General features: G+C 50.8%; 1 protein-coding gene across 2 annotated transcripts; it reads left to right on the top strand.

Moving 5' to 3' along the window:
• The first annotated feature begins 7,632 nt into the window (after positions 1-7,632).
• LOC105469554 (sorting nexin 15) lies at positions 7,633-20,134 on the top strand. 2 transcript variants are annotated; one of them, XM_011720761.2, is made up of 8 exons: positions 7,636-7,835; positions 12,123-12,158; positions 12,387-12,507; positions 14,801-14,916; positions 15,013-15,160; positions 15,471-15,614; positions 18,007-18,264; positions 19,245-20,134. In XM_011720761.2, the coding sequence occupies exons 1-8, from the start codon at positions 7,737-7,739 to the stop codon at positions 19,349-19,351; spliced, it is 1,029 nt and encodes a 342-aa protein (XP_011719063.2). In that variant the 5' UTR covers positions 7,636-7,736; the 3' UTR covers positions 19,352-20,134. The 2 variants fall into 2 exon arrangements, with proteins under 2 accessions (XP_011719064.2, XP_011719063.2); XM_011720762.2 differs by lacking the exons at positions 18,007-18,264; positions 19,245-20,134 and adding an exon at positions 17,047-17,505 and having other exon boundaries at positions 7,633-7,835.
• The last annotated feature ends 97 nt before the right edge of the window (positions 20,135-20,231 follow it).

The following is a 20,231-nucleotide window of genomic DNA, read 5'->3' as shown; positions in this document are numbered from 1 at the left end:
TTTGTTGATTCAACAGCGTTAGAGACCACCTGGCACCCACAATCCAGCAGGGGACAGAAAGGAACAGACCATTGCAGTCAATGGTGAGCTGCGGCTATGTCAAAGGGATGCAAAAAAAGTTATAGAAGTATGGGACACAGTGCAACTGATTCCATCCAGAGGAGTCCAGGCAGGCTTCCTAGAGGAGGTCATGTTAAAACTGGGAATAAAATGTGAGTAGTTTTCCAGGTAGAGAAAGGGGAAGACGGTTCACCAGGGGAACTCCAACTCTCATAGGTATGAATTAGAAAAAGGGACACAGCTCCAGACCAGGGCTCCAACTTTTTGAATGGAACATGGGCTGAAATTCAGCTCCCAATTCTCTGTTGTAGCCAGGACCCCATGTGCAGTGGACAACCTGAATAGCTGTATGAGGCCAGCAGAGGTTCAGGCAGAGGGGATCACAGGACAGGCATGAAGAGCAAAGGCTCTTGGGAAATGGGGAGGGGCATAGAGTCATGTGTGGGAGGGAGTGCAGCCAGAGGGCGGGAGGGGGCCACATCAGGTAGGGGTAGCTGAGTCCTTTCCTGAAGGCGACAGGAACTCGGAACCAGTGCCAGGCTGGGAAAGGATAGGAAATGAGGCCACCCCAGGGGTCCAGTCCAAGTGGCAAGACTGGTGGATGTTTTCACGGCCCAGGGTCCTAACAGCTGCTTACTCTGCAGGGTTCTGTTCTAAGTACTACCCATTCAGCAATGCAGTTAGGGACAGCCCTATGCAGTGCTGCCTATCAAGACCCCCCTTTATATGGGACACTAAGGGGTGGCACTGGCGTGGGACTGTACAGAGAGCTCAGGTGCCCCGGGGAAGAGATAAGCTCTCCCAGGGGCCAGGGGAGTCTTCCTGGATGGGCTGACCCTTGAGCAGGGAGGGAAGGGGCTGAGGGGAGGCACTGGCCACCACCAGTACCTTTGTCCTCCCAGGCCCTGGAGCTGAACTCTACAGCCACCACTGGTACATCGAGGGCTGCAGCCCCGTTGCTGGGAAGAACATGCTGCCTGGTATCGACTGGCTCCTGGATGACATTTCCTCCAGGAGGTTAAGTGACTTCCTCAAAGCCACGCAGCTAGGAAGTGAGGGAGCTGGACTCGAACCCAGCACACTTGGTCACTATACCTACCCTGCTGCCTCCTGAAATAGCTCAGGCCTAATTGTCTTCAATTTTTGTCTCTCTGCTCAAAATTCAAATGCCAAGGAGAGGCAGCCTGCCCGGCGCAGCTTGAGGCTCACGATTATCTTTTGATGTGGATTTGTGGCCCAACAACCCTCCCAGCAGAGTATATCCAATGGAAGAAGGGCAGTTTTCCCAAAGGAAAGTTGAATGCTATTATCAAAAGGTGAGGAAGAGACACTGGGATTTACTCTGAAGCTGGCACTAGGATCCTTTTGTGGAGGGGTAGAGACCTGTGCAAAATCTGGGTTTCCTTTTTTTTTGAGACAGAGCCTCCCTCTGTCACCCAGGCTGGAGTGCAGTGGCATGATCACAGCTCACTGCAGCCTTGACCTCCTAGGCTCAAGCCATCCTCCCATCTCCTTGCTGGGACTACAGGCTTGTGCCACCACGCCCAGCTAATTTTTTATTTTGTAGAGATGGGGTATTGCCGTGTTGCCCAGGCTGGTCTCAAACTCCTGGGCTCAGGTGATCCTCCCACCTTGGCCTCCCAAAGTGCTAGGAAAGTGCTGGGATTACAGGCGTGAGCCACCATGCCCAGCCTAGGTTTCCTTAAAAGTGGAAGAAAGGGCTGGGTGCGGTGGCTCACACCTGTAATCCCAGTACTTTGGGAGGTCAAGGTGGGCAGATCACCTGAGGTCGGAAGTTTGTAGACCAACCTGACCAATATGGAGAAACCCTGTCTCTACTAAAAGTACAAAATTAGCCAGGCATGGTGGCTCATGTTTGTAATCCCAGCTATTCGGGAGGCTGAGACAGGAGAATCGCTTAAACCTGCGAGACAGAGGTTGCAGTGAGCTGAGATTGCGTCATTGCACTCCAGCCTGGGCAACAAGAGTGAAACTCCGTCTCAAAAAAAAAAAAGGTGTGGAAGAAGGGAAGTGAATGTTGCGTGGACAAGCTTAGAACATGAAGAAACTGCCCTTCAGGGTACAAAATTAGAAGCCCCTGCCCTGTCCTCCTTGCAAGACAGACCTGGTGGTCTGCAGGCTCTTAAACCTGGACTCTGGAGCCAAATCCTGGCCTGCCACTCGCTGGTGGATGCTGAGCAACTTGCCTAGCCTCTCCGTGCCTCAGTTTCCCTTCTAGTGTTGGGAGGAGGACCGAATGAGTTGGTGTCTTGTATGTCATAAGTATTGTGTAAGTGTCAGCTATAATTATGATTATTTGAACCAGTAGGACTGTACGCAAATTCAACTAATGTGAAGTCAGCCACCCACTGATATATGTGTCACCCCAGTGTTCACGTCCTCCCAGGTGCCCTTAGGAAACAATGCTTTTCTTGAAAAGGTGAATTAGGCCGGGCGCAGTGGCTCACTTCTGTAATCCCAGCACTTTGAGAGGACGAGGTGGGTGGATCACTTGAGGTCAGGAGTTCGAGACCAGCTTGGCCAACGTGATGAAACCCCATCTCTACCAAAAAAATACAAAAATTAGCCAGGCATGGTGGTGTGTGCTTGTAATCCCAGCTGCTCAGGAGGCTGAGGCAGGAGAATCACTTGAACCCAGAGGGCAGAGGTTGCAGTGAGCCAAGATTGCGCCATTGCACTCCAGCCTGGGCAACAGAGTAAGACTCCGTCTCAAAAAAATAAATAAAAGGTGAACTATTCACAGAGACAAATATGAAAATAACAAGGTGTGGCCGGGCGCGGTGGCTCAAGCCTGTAATCCCAGCACTTTGGGAGGCCGAGACGGGCGGATCAGGAGGTCAGGAGATCGAGACCATCCTGGCTAACACGGTGAAACCCCGTCTCTACTAAAAAATACAAAAAACTAGCCGGGCGAGGTGGCGGGCGCCTGTAGTCCCAGCTACTCGGGAGGCTGAGGCAGGAGAATGGCGGGAACCCGGGAGGCGGAGCTTGCAGTGAGCTGAGATCCGGCCACAGCACTCCAGCCTGGGCGACAGAGCGAGACTCTGTCTCAAAAAAAAAAAAAAAAAAAAAAGAAAATAACAAGGTGATATTCATCACAAAGGTCTCCACCACATGGTCAAGCATACCCTACCCTGGGTGAGCTTGGGGAGCAGACCCTGGAGGAGCATGGTGGGCAGCCCAGCGCGGCGCCCCTGCAGCCTCTCCTGCTCCACTGCCGCCGCCTTTTTTTTTTTTTTGAGCCGGAGTTTCACGCTTGTTGCCCAGGCTGGAGTGCAATGGCGCGATCTCGGCTCACCACAACCTCCGCCTCCTGGGTTCAAGCAATTCTCTTGCCTCAGCCTCCCGAATAGCTGGGATTACAGGCATGGACCACCATGCCCGGTTAATTTAGTATTTTTAGTAGAGACGGGGTTTCTCCATGTTGGTCAGGCTAATCTTGAACTTCCGACTTCAGGTGATCCACCCGCCTCGGCCTCCCAAAGTGCTGGGATTACAGGTGTGAGCCACGATGCCCGGCCTCCACTGCCGCCTTCTGTTTGCTCCTCCTGGTGAGGGAACTGGTGGGGTGGGAGATCTGGAGAAGGTCAGGGGCTAAATTGCTCTAGATGGAAAAGGGCTTGGAGAGGACAGGGAGAAAGAAGGGTAAAGGGAAGAGTGTGGGAGACACTGAGCCAGAGAGGGAGGGAAAGATCGGTGAGAAGGAAACTGGGATAATATCCCTGCCGAGGGAACTTTGGAGAGGGGAGCAGTGTCCGAAGGGGTCTTCAGAGGACTTCTGGTGTGTGTTGCATGAGGGACATCCCCCATCCCTGGCGTCCTCCTGAGCAACTGCTAGATGAACTACCCAGTTCAGACCCTCCACAGTTTGATCTGGAGTCTGCTTTTTTTTTTTTTTTTTGAGACAGCATCTCACTGTGTTACCCGGGCTGTAGTGCAGTGGCATGATCATAGCTCACTGCCACCTTGAACTCAGTGACTCCATCATAGCTTACTGTAACCTTGAACTCTCAGGTTCAAGTTTTTTTTTTGTTGTTGTTGTTTTTTTTTTTGAGACGGAGTCTCGCTCTGTTGCCCAGGCTGGAGTGCAGTGGCACGATCTCGGCTCACTGCAAGCTCCGCCTCCCGGGTTCACGCCATTCTCCTGCCTCAGCCTCCCGAGTAGCTGGGACTACAGGCGCCCACAACCGCGCCCGGCTAATTTTTTGTATTTTTAGTAGAGACGGGGTCTCACCGTGGTCTCGATCTCCTGACCTTGTGATCCGCCCGCCTCGGCCTCCCAAAGTGCTGGGATTACAGGCGTGAGCCACCGCGCCCGGCTCAGGTTCAAGTTATCCTCCTGCCTTAGCCTCCAGAATAGCTGGGACTACAGGCCCACGCCACCATGCCCAGCTAATTAATCTTTCTTTCTCTCTTTCTTTTCTTTTCTTTCTTTCTTTCTTTCTTTCTTTCTTTCTTTCTTTCTTTCTTTCTTTCTTTCTTTCTTTCTTTCTTTCTTTCTTTCTTTCTTTCTTTCTTTCTCTTTCTTTCTTTCTTTCTTTCTTTCTTTCTTTCTTTTCTTTCTTTCCTTTTTCTTTTTCTCTTTCTTTCTCTTTCTCTTTCTTTCTCTCTCTCTCTCTCTCCCTCGCCCCCCTTTCTTTCTTTTTCTTTTTTTTGATACAGAGTTTCGCTCTTGTCGCCCAGGCTGGAGAGCAATGGCGCGATCTCAGCTCACTGCAACCTCTGCCTCCCGGGTTCAAACAACGCTCCTGCCCCATACTCCCGAGTAGCTGGGATTATAGGTGCCCGCCACCACACCTGGCTAATTTTTGTTTTTTTTTGTTTTTTTTTGAGATGGAGTCTCGCTCTGTCGCCCAGGCTGGAGTGAAGTGGCCGGATCTCAGCTCACTGCAAGCTCCGCCTCCCGGGTTCCCGCCATTCTCCTGCCTCAGCCTCCCGAGTAGCTGGGACTACAGGCGCCGCCACCACACCCGGCTAGTTTTTTGTATTTTTAGTAGAGACGGGGTTTCACCGTGTTAGCCAGGATGGTCTCGATCTCCTGAACTTGCGATCCGCCTGCCTCGGCCTCCCAAAGTGCTGGGATTACAGGCGTGAGCCACCGCACCCAGCCTAATTTTTGTATTTTTAGTAGAGATGGGTTTTCACCATGTTGGCCGGGCTGGTCTTGAACTCCTGACTTCAAGTGATCCGCCTGACTCGGCCTCCCAAAGTGCTGGGATTACAGGCATGATTTTTAAATGTTTAAATTTCTCATGAAATCAGGGGCAGCCTGTTGCCCAGGCTGTTCTCGAACTCCTGGCCTCAAGTAATCCTCCCGCCTTGGCCTCCCAAAGTGCTGGGATTACAGGCATGAGCCCCAAGCCATGCTTTGCTTCTTTCTGAAGACCAAGGCACCGCACCTGTACACCTGAGTTCCAGGAACAAGAGTAGCTATTCACAATGCTTCCTTTGCACTAAATACTATGTATTATATTTAAGCTTCCCAGCTTCATGCTGCATTTCAACAAATTTTTGCTTCAATTCTAACACTTACTGGAGCAAAGGTCTCAAAACCCATGCCGGGTCTGGGAACACCAGTCTCCACATGGCCCACAGTGACAGTATCAATAACACCAATATTGTGGACATCTGGAGGGGCAGAACCAAGAGCTTGTGAGTTGGTAGGATGCGATCTAGAGCTTCTGAGCAGCGTGGTTCCACAGCATTGCCATCTTTACAGGTGACTTCCCATCCCTTGAGCCAAGGCATGTGAGCTCTTGGCTCCCGCCTTTTGTCACCACTCCAACCAGATATTGGCACAAATACTACTATGTCAGGGTTGTAGCCAATTTCTTAATGTAGGTGCTGATTTCCTTAATGATTTATCCCATCGCTCCTCTTCTTTTTTTTTTTTTTTTTTTTTTTTTTTTTTTTTTTTTAGATGGAGTCTCACTCTGTTGCCCAGGCTGGAGTGCAGTGGCACGATCTCAGCTCACTGCAACCTCTGCCTCCCGGTTTCAAGCAATTCTCTGCCTCAGCCTCCTAAGAAGCTGGGATTACAGGTGCCCGCCACCAGGCCCAGCTAATGTTTGTATTTTTAGTGGAGATGGGGTTTCACCATCTTGGTCAGGCTGGTCTTGAGCTCCTGACTTCGTGATCCACCCACCTCAGCCTCCCAAAGTGCTGGGATTACAGGTGTGAGCCACCACGCCCGGCCCCCATCTCTCCTCTTTAGAATGGCCCATGGGGATCCATTTTGTTAACACCAACAATTAGTTTCACACCCAGCGTGTAAGCCAGAAGGGTGTGTTCACGTGTCTGCCCATTCTTGGAAATACCAGCTTCAAATTCACCAACACTAGCAGATACAATCAGGGCAGCACAGTTAGCCTGAGATGTGCCTGTAATCAGGTTTTTGGTAAAGTCTCTGCATCCTGGGCCATTGATGATGGTCACATAAGACCAGTACTGACTGGTCTTAATTGCCAGCAGGGAGGTAGCAGTGGTGATAGCACTCTCACGTTCAACTTTTAGCTTACCCAAGACCCAGGTATGCTTGAAGGAGCCCTTTCCCATCTCAGCAGCCTCCTCAAAATTTTCGATGGTTCTTTTGTGGATCCCATCACACTTGTAAATCAGATAGCCAGTAGTGGTGGACTTGCCCAAATCAGATGACAATGTTGAGCTGAGTCTTTTCCTTCCCCTGCACCCTTTCTTTTGAGATGAAGTCTCACTCTGTTGCCCAGGCTGGAGTGCAGTGGTGCGATTGCAGATCACCGCAGCCTCAACCTCCTGAGCTAAAGCCATCGGCCAGTTCCACCTCTGGAGTAGCTGGAATTACAGGTGTGCGCCACCACGCCCAGCTAATTTTTGTATTTTTAGTAGAAATGGGGTTTCACCATGTTGGACAGGCAGGTCTTGAACTCCTGACCTCAAGTGATCCACCTGCCTCCACCGCCCAAAATGCTGGGATTACAGGTGTGAGCCACGGCACCAAACCCCCATTTTGGCTTTGATTTAATGGTGATTTTCACGACATCTGTGTTCTGGCAGCAAGTCCATTGCAAGAAAGCTCCACTGACCTACATAGATTCTATTATAAACATCTCCATTCTACAGATGAGAAACTGAGGCTGAGTAGTTATGGGAAACTCCTACAGCTAGTAAGAGTCGTGACTCAGAGCCCATGACACCATCCTGCTTCTCCAGCGTTCTTTGCTTCCCTACTTTCCAGAAAACATGAATTAGGGAATCCTGACAGGGAAATAATTTGACGTTGTCCTGCACATAATGGGCACAATAGGAGTTGGGTGGAAGAATGAAAGCAGGGATTTGGGAAGCAGGGGAGAGGTCCTTTGGAGGACTGTGACAAGGGTTTACGCTTGGATAGGGTGGGCTTGATCACCCGGCAGAAATGAGACGAGTGATCACAACCTCCCCCACCAATCTTTCCAATGACTTGGGTTTACGCTTCACCACAGAGAAGGAACTTTTCAGACGCTCCCTTGGCCGCGCACCCGGGATCGGAACAGCGCTGTCACTTGCGACAAAATCCCTGGGCCGGAGGAAGAAGGGCGCAGGCCCAGGCGAGGCGGCGGCGGTCGGAGGCCGGGCCGGAGGGGTGGGGACAGGGAGGAAGCGGAGTCCGGCGTTCCGCTCCGCTCCAGCTCGGTTTCATGTCCCGCCAGGCGAAGGATGACTTCCTGCGGCACTACACAGTGTCGGACCCCAGGACGCACCCCAAGGGCTACACCGAGTACAAAGTAACCGCGCAGGTGAGGTGGGGCCCAGCGCGTACTTTACCCTTTTAACTAGAGGGGCGCCGAGTTTCACCTTAAGGAAAGGCGCTGCAGCCACCACTCCCTTTTTAGACGACAGAAATGGGTTTCCCCTTTAAGCGGCGGTTGCAGTACAAGGGTTCGTTTACTTCTTTAACCATCAGCGGGGCGGGGCCCTGAGTGGGCGCTGTCTTTTTTTAAAAGGGCGTGGATGCCCACGCCCGGCGTGTAGTGTCTGGGCATCAGACTGTGAATTTCTGTAAATTAACATGAAAACTCTGGTTTAACCCAATTATTAGTACTCCAGTCTCGTAGGGTAAGTTTTGTTTATTGGTTTGTTTGATCTTACATAAAATCCCTTTAACGAGTTTAACCGTTTTTAATTTTTCAGAAAATAATACTGGTCAATGGTTAAAAAAAATTCATGCAGTTCGGAAGGACTTAAGGAGTAAGTCGCCATATCAAGGTCACAGCAGGAAGATAGATAGGCTAGAGTTGATATATGAAGCGATAGCAACATCATAAGCACAATTTATAGAGAGACATGGAGGAAACCATGAAAATAATTAAAAATAGTAAAACAGGACACCTGTAGAATGATATACAAGAACGGGTAACAAGAAGGTCCCCAGGGAGAAGAACTGTGTCACTGGGGACAGAAGTTGGGGAAGACTTTTTACTGTAAGTTTTTTGTACTTTTAGAATTTTCAACTAGGCGACTATTAAGCTGGTGCATTAGTTAACTATAAAAGCAAAGCAGGCACGTAAGGACACTTATAAAGTGTCTAAGTGCAGAATCTTAGCTATTTAAAATATGCTTTCCCCAAATCGTTTGTCTTTTCCATGCCTAAAAATAAATGCAAATAAGGCCGGGCTCAGTGGCTCATGCGTGTAAATCCCAGCACTTTGGGAGGCTGAGGGAGCAGATTGCTTGAGTTTAGGAGTTCAAGATGAGCCTGGGCAACACAGTGAGACCCCAGCTCAATATTAAAATGCACACACACACATACACACACACCCCTTTTAAAAAATGCAAATAAAAACGTTGTCCCTGGGAAGATAGACTGGAGGTGGGGTTGGGGTAGGAAGGATGTGGCAAGGAACTGTAACCTTTTATTATAAGTCTTCCCAGTGGCTTTTTTGTGTTGTTGTTTATTTGTTTATTTTTTTGAGATGGAGTCTGCACTGTCGCCCAGGCTGGAGTGCAGTGGCGCGATCTCGGCTCACTGCAAGCTCCGCCTCCCGGGTTCACACCATTCTCCTGCCTCAGTCTCCCCAGTAGCTGGGACTACAGGCGCCTGCCACCGTGCCCAGCTAATATTTGTATTTTCTGGTAGAGATGGGGTTTCACCTTGTTAGCCAGGCTAGTCTGGAACTCGTGACCTCAAGTAATCCACCGGCCTCACCCTCCCAAAGTGCTGGGATTACAGGTGTGAGCCACCACACCTGGCCTCCCATTGGCTTTTTAAACCAAGCAACATGCATTATTTTGATATATTTTTGTACATATTATATATACAATGTATTATATATAATAAATATATAAAATATAAAGCACATTCTCTCATTCTCTCTCCCTCTGTCTCTCTCTCTCTCTCTCTATATATATATATGTGTGTGTGTATATTTTTTGAGACAGAGTCTTGCTCTGTTGCCCAGGCTGAAGTACAGTGGTACTGTCTCAGCTCACTGCAGCCTCCACCTCCTGGGTTCATGCAGTTCTCCTGCTTCAGCCTCCTGAGTAGCTGGGATTATAGGCGTGTGCCATCACACCCGGCTACTTTTTGTGTTTTTAGTAGAGACAGGATTTCACTGTGTTGGCCAGGTTGGTCTCGAACTCCTGACCTCAAGTGATCCTCCCACCTCGGTCTCCCCAAGTGCTGGAATTACAGGCATGAGCCACCGCACCTGGCCTATATTTTTATTTTATTTTATTTTATTTTATTTGCGACAGAGTCTTGCTCTGTCACTTGGGCTGGTGTACAGTGGCATGATTCGCGTCTTACTGCAGCCTCAAGTTCCTGGATTCAATCCGTCCTCCTGCCTCAGCCTCCTGAGTAGCTAGGACTACAGGCATGTGCCACCATGCCTAGCTTAATTTTAAATTTTTTTGTAGAGACACAGTTTTGCCATGTTGCCCAGGCTGGTCTCAAACTCCTGGCCTCAAGCAATCCTCTCATTTTGGCCTTCCAAAGTGTTAGGATTACAGGCCACACCGTACCTAGCTTCCTGTGGCACTACACAGTGTCAGGCCCTAGGTCCGACTAGCTAACACGGTGAAACCCCGTCTCTACTAAAAATACAAAAAAAAAAAATTATAGAATTTTTTTTTTTTTTTAGATAGAGTCTCGCTGTGTTGCCAGGCTGGAGTTGAGTGGCGTGATCTCAGCTCACTGCAACGTCTGCCTCCTGTATTCAAGTGATTCTCCTGCCTCAGCCTCCTGAGTAGTTGGGACTACAGGCACCTGCCACCACGCCTGGCTAATTTTTGTATTTTTAGTAGAGACAGGATTTCACCATGTTGGCCAGGCTGGTCTTGAACTCCTGACCTCAAGTGATTCACCCACCTCGGCCTCCCAAAGTGCTGGGATTACAGGCATGAGCCGCCACACCTGACCACTCAATGGTTTTTAAATAGTTTCTTTTACCAGAATATTTTAGGCAAGTCTCTGTTGTCAAAAGCCAAGTCCAAAGTTTTAGTTCCAGCAATCTTTCTTACCTAGTGTGTGATCTTCTATGGCCACACCTCTCAAAGCCTCCATTTCCTTATCTCTTAAATGGGCATGTTAATTGTGTCTGCCTCAGTGGGATCTAGGATAAGGAATAGATGTTTTTATTTATTTATTTAGTGTGTAAGAGACAGGGTTTCACTCTCTGCAGTCTGGAGTGCAGTGGTGTGATCTCAGCTCATTGCAACCTCTGCTTCCCATGCTCAAGTGATCCTCTCACCTCAGCCTTCCAAGTAGCTGGGACTACAGGTGTGCCACATCACCACACCCAGCTAATTTTGTGTATTTTTTGCAGCTATTGGGTGTCACTATGTTGCCCAGGCTGGTCTCAAACTCCTGGACTCAAGTGATCTGCCCACCTGGGTCCCCTAAAGTGCTGGCATTACAGGCTTGAGCCACCGTGCCTGGCATAGGATATATTATTAAACTGTCAAGTACCCTAAACCATAGGGCATTATTTTAAAATTATTATGAACATAACATGATGAAAACTGAATCTCGTTTTCACTTCAGACCCAAGTCTGCCCTTCCAGGGACCTCAGCTCCAGCGATGGTTTCTTCTGTGTCCAGGGCGCTGAAGCACAGGACCTTCTCCCTCAGGGAAGGAGGTTCCTGAGGCAGAACCTCCCTTCTTTGGAGACTTGGGGTTCTTTGGTTTCAGAAGGAGATGCAGGGCCATCGCCTGTTCAAGGAACCGGGATAAAAATTGTGCTGCGGTGGCTCAAGCCTGTAATCCCAGCACTTTGGGAGGCCGAGACGGGTGGATCACGAGGTCAGGAGATCGAGACCATCCTGCCTAACACGGTGAAACCCCGTCTCTACTAAAAAAATACAAAAAACTAGCCGGGCGATGTGGCGGACGCCTGTAGTCCCAGCTACTCGGGAGGCTGAGGCAGGAGAATGGCGTGAACCCGGGAGGCGGAGCTTGCAGTGAGCTGAGATCCGGCCACTGCACTCCAGCCTGGGCGACAGAGCGAGACTCCGTCTCAAAAAAAAAAAAAAAAAAAAAAAATTGTGCTGATGGCCGGGTGCTCACGCCTGTAAGTGTGAGGCCGAGGTGGGCGGATCACTTGAGGTCACGAGTCCAGACCAGCTTGGCCAACATGGTGAAACCCCATCTCTACTAAAAATACAAACATTAGCAGGCGTGGTGGTGCATGTCTGTAATCCCGGCTTCTTGGGAGGCTGAGGCAGGAGAATCGCTTGAACCTTGAAGGCAGAGGTGGTAGTGAGCTGAGAGTGCACCACTGCACTTCAGCCTGGGCGGCAGAGCAAGACTCCATCTCAAAAAAAAAAAGTTGGGCTGAGGTTGGAGCAGTCCAGACGGGCCTTTAGAGGTCCTTCTATTTGACAGATGGAGAAACTGAGGTACACAGTAGGAAAAGTTTCTAAAATTACATGGAAAGGCTTAAAGCCAGGATGCCTTGAAGCCAGAGGCCAAAGGCCAAAGGCCATTGCCCCATGAGGGGGACTAGGAGGCACCTGGGGCAAACAGGGTGAGAGGGTGTCAGATGGCGGTCTCTGGTCTCAACCAGCTCTTGCCTTTCTTTCTCAGTTCATCTCAAAGAAGGACCCAGAGGATGTCAAAGAGGTGAGGCTCCTGGGAGGAAGAGGGCCCATTCTGCAGTTCCAGATCTGGAAACTGTCAAGGGGCAGCTGGTAACTCTGCTTGGACACCGGCCCTCCTTCCTCCCTGTCCCTGGGCAAGGGGCTGCTGCAGCTGCATCCTGATCCTCACCCACCCTGGGGGCAGGCTGGGCACCGGGGGCGGCTGCCTCCCACCATTGCCGGTTCTGGGCAAGTCTCATGTCCCTCGTAGGTGGTGGTCTGGAAGCGGTACAGCGACTTCCGCAAGCTGCATGGAGACCTGGCCTACACCCACCGCAACCTCTTCCGCCGCCTTGAGGAGTTCCCTGCGTTCCCCCGGGCCCAGGTGTTCGGTGAGTGTTAGATCGGGGCACTCAGGCCAAAGATGAAGGGAGCGTTGGACAAAAGGGGACCTCTGCCAGTGGGGGCTGGATAGAGAGGGCCTGAAACTCTGGGCAGAGACATGTTTGGAAGGGCTTTTAGAGATGACCTCATTTGACAGATGGGGGAACTGAGGCTCAGAGCAGCCTAACACTTACTGTGTATTGCACCTTTTAACATTCCTGTTGGGCCGGGCGTGGTGGCTCACACCTGTAATCCTAGCACTTTGGGAAGCCAAGGTGAAACTCCATCTCAAAAAAAAACCAACAAAAATCCTGTCTTTATTAGCTCTATTTTATTTTCCTTTTTTTTCAATTTTTTGTTGTTGTTGACAGCCTCACTTTGTCACCCAGGCTGGAGTGTAGTGGTGTTATCTTGGCTCACTGCAACCTCCACCTTCCAGGTTCAAAGGATTCTCCTGCATCAGTCTCCTGAGTAGCTGGGATTACAGGTGCACACCACCATACCTGGCTAATTTTTGTATTCTTAGTAGAGACGGAGTTTCATCACATTGGCCAGGCTGGTCTTGAACTCCTGACCTCAGCTGCTCTGCCCGCCTTGGCCTCCCAAAGTGCTGGGATTACACGCCTGAGACACTGCACCCAGCCTATCTCAATACTTACTATATTGATTACATGTTGCAGTGAGAATATTTGGGATATATTGGGTTAAATAAAATATTTAACTTGTGGCTGGGCGTGATGGCTCACACCTGTAATCCCAGCACTTTGGGAGGCTGAGGCAAATGAATCACGAGATCAGGAGTTCGAGACCAGCCTGGCCAACTTGGTGAAACCCTGTCTCTACTAAAAATACAAAAAATTAGCTGGGTGTAGTGGCGGGCGCTTGTAAACTCAGCTACTCAGGAGGCTGAGGCAGGAGAATCGCTGGAACCTGGGAGGCCAAGATTGTGTCGTTGCAGTCTAGCCCGGGCGACAGAGTGAGACTCCGTCTCAAAAAAAAAAAAAAAAAAGTTGTTTCTTTTTTCCTTTTATTTAATGTAGCTGCTAGAAAATGTAAAATTGCATATGTAGCTCATATCTGTATTAGACAGTGCTGAACAGTTGCTCGCGTCTGCGTACTCACGTGAGATGTTCTTTGTTGTTGTTGGTTTTTGTTTTTGTTTTTTGAGACAGAGTCTTACTCTGTCACCCAGGCTGGAGTCCTGTGGCATGATATCAGCTCACTGCAAACTCTGCCCTCCCAGGTTTGAGTGATTCTCCTGCCTCAGCCTCCCAAGTAGCCAAGTAGCCTCCCAAGTAGTGTGCGCCACCACACCTAATTTTTTTACTTTTAGTAGAGACGGGGTTTCACCATGTTGGCCAGGCTGGTCTTGAACTCCTAACCTCAAGTGATCCACCTGCCTTGGCCTCCCAAAATGCTGGGATTATAGGTGTGAGCCACCACGCCTGGCCAAGATGTTCTTTTGTTCTTTTGAAGCAAGGTGAAAGATTGCTGTTGTCAGGTTATGCCAGGCCAGTGGGGAAGTACCACAGAATGGCCACACAGTAACTGGACCAGAGTTAGCCTGCACTGCATAATACCTAGGACAGAGCAGTGAAACTGTGACTCGCACCTGTGATCTCAGCACTTTGGGAAGCCAAGGCAAGGTAATCACTTGAGCTCAGGAGTTCAAGACCAGCCTGGGCAACATGGTAAAACCCCATCTCTACAAAAAATACAAAAATTAGCCAGGCATAGTGGTGTGCACCTATAGTCCCAGCTACTTGGGAGGCTGAGGCAGGAGGGCGGCTTGATCCCAGGTGGCAGAGGTTGCAGTGAGCTGAGATTGTGCCACTGCACACCAGCCTAGATAACAGAGCCAGGCCTTGTCTCAAAAAACAAATGGGGGCTACTTGCTGTGTGACCTTGGGCAAGTCACTTTCCCTCTCTGAGCCTTACTTTTCTCCTCATTAGATCAAAGCCATCAGAAATGTTTTTGTTTCTTGTTAACTACCTAGCTCCCCCTGTGTAGGATGTGATATTCACAAGGGCAGAGACTTGTTCCTCCCCTGTTCACCTTCTGAATCTAGCATATAGTAGGTGCTCAGTAAACATCTGGCAAATGAATGAATAGGGAAATTGATCTGTCCTGGAAGCCCCTCCCTCACCCCAGGAGGAGCCAGAGAAGATTGCTGGGAGAAGGGGTAGGAGGGCAGTGAGTTGCTCAGAGCATCTCAGGCAGGACCAGGAAAAGTGGCCTTGGGGCAGAAGCCCCTATAGGTCACCACCACTCTCCCCTGTTCCTTGTCCTGGGGGCTGTAGGCCGATTTGAAGCCTCAGTGATCGAGGAGCGGCGAAAGGGGGCAGAGGACCTGCTTCGCTTCACCGTGCACATACCTGCGCTCAACAACAGCCCCCAGCTCAAGGAGTTCTTCAGGGTATGTGCACCTTCCACCTTACCAGAACTTGGGCCACTTACCCACCCACCAGATTGCACCCCATGACTCCCCATGGCTGATCTTTCTGTCCTGCAGGGTGGGGAGGTGACCCGACCCTCGGAGATGTCCAGGGACCTGCACATCCTGCCACCCCCTCTGATCCCCACCCCGCCCCCTGATGACCCCCGGCTACCCCAGCCGCTCCCTGCAGAAAGGAGGGGCCTTGAGGAATTGGAGGTGCCAGGTACATCAGGGTGGGAGGAGGGAACCAAGGCTGGAGGGTACAGAGTGGGGAGGGGGCCACACTCACTCCTCAGTGGTCTTAGTGAGAAATGGGCGTGTGTCCAGGTCTATCACTGACTGGCTGAGGAACTTTGGGCAGGTCCTTTTCCTTCTCTGCACTACAGTTTCTTAATCTGTAAAATGGGCATAAACCCTAATAACGGGCTTGTCTATGCCCATGGTTGCTGCAAGGGTTTAGAGAGAGAGTAATTCCATTTTGAAAGCTGAGAAATAAATGCGGGTATTCATGACCCCAATTATCTCTTCCTCAGTGGACCCCCCACCATCCAGCCCTGCCCAGGAGGCCCTGGATCTTCTCTTTAACTGTGAGAGCACCGAGGAAGCATCTGGTTCCCCTGCCCGAGGCCCCCTCACCGAGGCTGAGCTGGCCCTCTTCGACCCCTTCTCCAAAGAAGGTAATGAGCTGGGTCAGCCGGGAAGGAGCCAGGGCAGGACATCCTTAGGACAGGGAGGAGGGCAGAGCCCCACTAGCCTGCTCAGTGCCTGCGCAGATCTGGGAAAGACGTCCCCTCAGTAGTGCTGCCCTGTGGACCAAGAGCAGCTTCAGTGAGAATGAGCAGCTCCGTGCCAGGGCTCGTGGTGTGGTGTGCTGGATGCACCTGTGCAACAAGTAGCCATGAGGAAGGAAAGGAGGCACTTCCCACGTTGGGGCCATCTCACTGAGAAGGCTTTGGAAAGAGCCGGGTCACACTGCTCTGGTACATTTTAGTTCCTTCGCTGTAAGCTCGTGGTAGGATTTCCTGGCTGGCCAGGGTCTGGCTGCAGATCCTGAAGGCAAGAAGCCTGCTGGTCAATGGAAGTGAGTTCTGAGCTCAAAGAGCAGCTGCAAAGGGAAACCCCTCTGGGGGCCTGGAGCCACTGGCATTTGGGGATGCCGGAGATTGAAGGGCCCCCTGATGGAGGTTAGGGTCCTGGGCACCTTCTTGCTGTGAGATCCTGGGACTCGACAGTCCCAAGCTCTGAGGCACTGGAGTTTTTCATTCTAAAATTCGCCAAGGCCTGGCACATTGGCTCACACCTGTAATCTCAATACTTTGGGAGGCTGAGGCAGGGAGATCCCAGGAATTCAAGACCAGCCTGGACAATATAGCGAGAGCCCATGTCTGTTACTCTTTTTTTTTTTTTTTTTCTGAGACAGAGTCTCACTCTGTTGTCCATTCTGGAGTGCAGTGGCGCAATCTCTGCTCACTGCAACCTCCCGGGTTCAAGCGATTCTCTGGCCTCAGCTTCCCGAGTAGCTGGGACTACAGGCACACGCCACGGTGCCTGGCTAATTTTGTATTTTTAGTTGAGATGAGATTTCTTCATGTTGGTCAGACTGGTCTCAAAACTCCTGACCCTCAAGTGATCCACCCTCCTCGGCCTCCCAGAGTGCTGAGATTACAGGTATGAGCCAAAGTGCCCTGCCTCTCACTTTTCTCGTTCTGCTTCCTCCTGTTCCTGCTACTGCCTCTTCAGGGTTGGGGAGTGGGAAGAAGGAATGGGAGAGAAAGGCAGTGTTGGTGTCACAGGGCTGTTGTGTCTGGCCTCTGGATGGCAGGCATCCAAGTGCTCTGTCCTTGTGTCAGCTGAGCGCCTGCCTGGGCAGGAGCTTTTCTATTTTCTCTTTTTTTTTTTCCCTTTCTTTTTTTTCTTTTTCTTTTTTTTTTTTTTTTTGAGATAGGGTCTGGCTCTGTCACCACGCTAGAGGGCAGTGGTGTGATCGTGGCTCACTGCAGCCTCTACCTCCTAGGCCCAAGCGATCCCCCCACCTCCGCCTCCCGAATAGCTGGGACAGAACCACAGGCATGCACCATCACGCCCAGCTAAGTTTTTGATTTTTTCTAGAGACAAGCTCTCACTATGTTGCCCAGGCTGGTCTCAAGCTCCTGCACTCAAGTAGTCCTCCCACCTCGGCCTCCTGAAGCGCTGGATTATAGGCATGAGCAACTGTCCAACCAGGATCTTTTCAAGACCCTTCACATGCAGCTCCAGTGAGACTCACTCAGCCCGTGGGGAGAGTCCCCAGAGCCTGGAGCTGCAAGGCTTCAGAAAACCCCTGAGATTCTCGAAGTCTCCTATTCTAAGATTATTCCAAGGCTTGGAGCATTTCTACCCTCAGCCTGGTGGTGTTGGCCTAGCATCCTTCAGGGAAACTTTCTGGAGGGGATTTTTGGATTCTAGGTCAACTGGAGTCAAGAGGGAAATAGGACCAGTGACCCAGAGCTCACAAACTAAAGTGAGTGTGTACCTAATGAAATAATTAGGAAGGTAAGGCTGTGTTTTTTTGTTATTATTGTTGTTTCTTTTTTTTTTGAGACGGAGTCTCGCTCTGTCGCCCAGGCTGGAGTGCAGTGACGCAATCTCGGCTCGCTGCAAGCTCTGCCTCCCGGGTTCACGCCATTCTCCTGCCTCAGCCTCCCGAGTAGCTGGGATCACAGGTGCCCGCCACCATGCCCGGCTAATTTTTGTATTTTTAGTAGAGACAGGGTTTCACCATGTTAGTCAGGATGGTCTCGATTCCTGACCTCGTGATCCGCCCACCTCGGCCTCCCAAAATACTGGGATTACAGGTGTGAGCCACCGCACCCGGCGGTAAGGCTGTTTTTACAGAAGCACATGAACCCTATCTATCAAATACATCATGGCCAGTTTTTGATCCACAGACGACTTCTGGATTGCTCTGGCCTTGGTCCCCTCTACTGGGGACAGGCTGATACCCTGATGAACAAAAGAGGTCTTGGGTTGGGCAGAGGGCCTGAGAAAGGAAGGGCTAGTCTGGTCTGAGTCCTCCCTTTCTAATTGCAGAAGGCACAGCCCCCAGCCCCACCCATGTGGCTGAGCTGGCAACGATGGAGGTGGAGTCAGCAAGGCTGGACCAGGAACCCTGGGAGCCAGGAGGGCAGGAGGAGGAAGAGGACGGGGAAGGAGGGCCCACCCCTGCCTATCTAAGCCAGGCCACAGATCTCATCACCCAGGCCCTGCGGGATGAGAAGGCAGGCGCTTATGCTGCCGCGCTCCAGGGCTACCGAGATGGTGTACACGTCTTGCTTCAGGGAGTCCCCGGTGAGTAGGGACTGAGGGTGGAGGGTCAGGCCTGGGTCCCAGGTGGGGCAGTGATGAAGGGAGCAAAAAGCAAGCAATTCACAGAGCAGGAGCCCTTTTGATCCTCACTGACCAGCTGTGTAACCTGGGCAGATTTTTGTTTCTTTGTTGTTTGTTTGTTTGTTTGTTTGTTTGTTTTGAGACAGAGTCTTGCTCTGTCGCCCAGGCTGGAGTGCAGTGGCGCAATCTTGGCTCACTGCAAACTCCACCTCCCGGGTTCACGCCATTCTCCTGCCTCAGCCTCCCGTGTAGCTGGGACTACTGGCGCCCGCCACCGCACCTGGCTAATTTTTTGTATTTTTAGTAGAGACGGGGTTTCACCGTGTTAGCCAGGATGGTCTCGATCTCCTGACCTCGTGATCCTCCCGTCTCGGCCTCCCAAAGTGCTGGGATTACACGCGTGAGCCACTGCGCCCAGCTTGTTTGTTTGTTTTAACACCTCTTGTGGCCTCAGTTTTCTTTTTTTTTTTTCTTTCTTTCTTTTTTTTTTTTTTTTTTTTGAGAGTCTTACTCTTGTCACAGGCTGGAGTGCAGTGGCACAATCTTGGCTCACTGCAACGTCCACCTCCCAGGTTCAAGAGATTCTCCTGCCTCAGCCTCCTGAGTAGCTGGGATTACAGACGCCCACCACCATGCCTGGCTAATTTTTGAATTTTTAGTAGAGACGGGGTTTTGTGATGTTGGCCAGGCTGGTCTCGAACTCCTGATCTCAAGTGATCTGCCTGCCTCGGCCTCCCAAAGTGCTGGGATTACAGCCGTGAGCCACTGCACCCGGCATGGCCTCAGTTTTCTTGTTTGTAGAATGGGAAGAATGGACGCTGGGCCCCAGAGAAGAGGGAAAAGCACATGGTGATACTCTGTGAATTGTAAAGGACCAGACCAAGGGTTCCAACTAGACCAGTAGTGCCCAGGTGCCTCAGCTGAGCAGTCTCTCTCCACAGGTGACCCGTTGCCTGCCCGCCAGGAAGGTGTGAAGAAGAAGGCAGCTGAGTACCTGAAGCGGGCAGAGGAGATCCTGCGCCTGCACCTGTCTCAACTCCCACCCTAACAGGGAGTGGGCCCTTCCCTGGGACTCTGGCTCCTGCACTGCCAGCCCCTTCTCCTCTCCCCAGGGCCTAGCCCCACCTCCTGGTCTTGTAATCGCAGGGGCCATTTCTGTAGGTAACTGGACCAAGCATGAGAAAAATAATGAATTCTCAGTTCCCTGATTACACTTGCCACCTTGGAATCAAGGACTCACACTTCTGACCCTGCCTGTCTTTTTGTGTTTTTCTTGAGATGGAGTCTCAGTCGCCCAGGCTGGAGTGCAGTGGTGTGATCGCGGCTCACTGCAACCTCCGCCTCCCAGGTTCAAACGATTCTCCTGTCTCAGTCTCCCTAGTAGCTGGGATTACAGGCATATGCCACCATATCCAGCTAATATTTTGTATTTTTAGCAGGGACGGGGTTACACCATGTTGGCCAGGCTGGTCTCAAACTCCTGACCTCAAGTGATCCACCCGCCTCAGCCTCCCAAAGTGCTGAGATTACAGGCATGAGTCACTATGCCCGGCCCCTGCCTGTCTGTCTTGATGCGTGAGCAGCAGCTGTGGTCATTAAACCATTAGTTTACCCCTCTAGAAGTGGGGTCTGCAAACTCCCACCTGCAGCCAAATCTGGCCCACCCCCTTTTTAATGTAAGGCCTGTGAGCTACAGTGGTTTTTACATTTTTTTAATGATTAAAAAAATCAAAATAATATTCTGTGACAGAAAGACAGATGAAATTTATATGTAACAGGTGAAAATTATATGAAATTTAAGAGTCTATAAATAAAATTTGTTGGAACACAACCAGGCTAATTCATTCAGTATTGTGATGGCTGCGTTCGCGCTACACCGGCTGTTGAACAGTTGCAGAGTTGAGTCTTTGCCGCCTGCAAATCCCAAA

Source organism: Macaca nemestrina, chromosome 12 (assembly GCF_043159975.1).
Source record: "Macaca nemestrina isolate mMacNem1 chromosome 12, mMacNem.hap1, whole genome shotgun sequence".
Taxonomy (NCBI): domain Eukaryota; kingdom Metazoa; phylum Chordata; class Mammalia; order Primates; family Cercopithecidae; genus Macaca; species Macaca nemestrina.
Note: the sequence above shows the minus strand (reverse complement) of the source record. Positions and strands in the feature narration are given on the sequence as shown.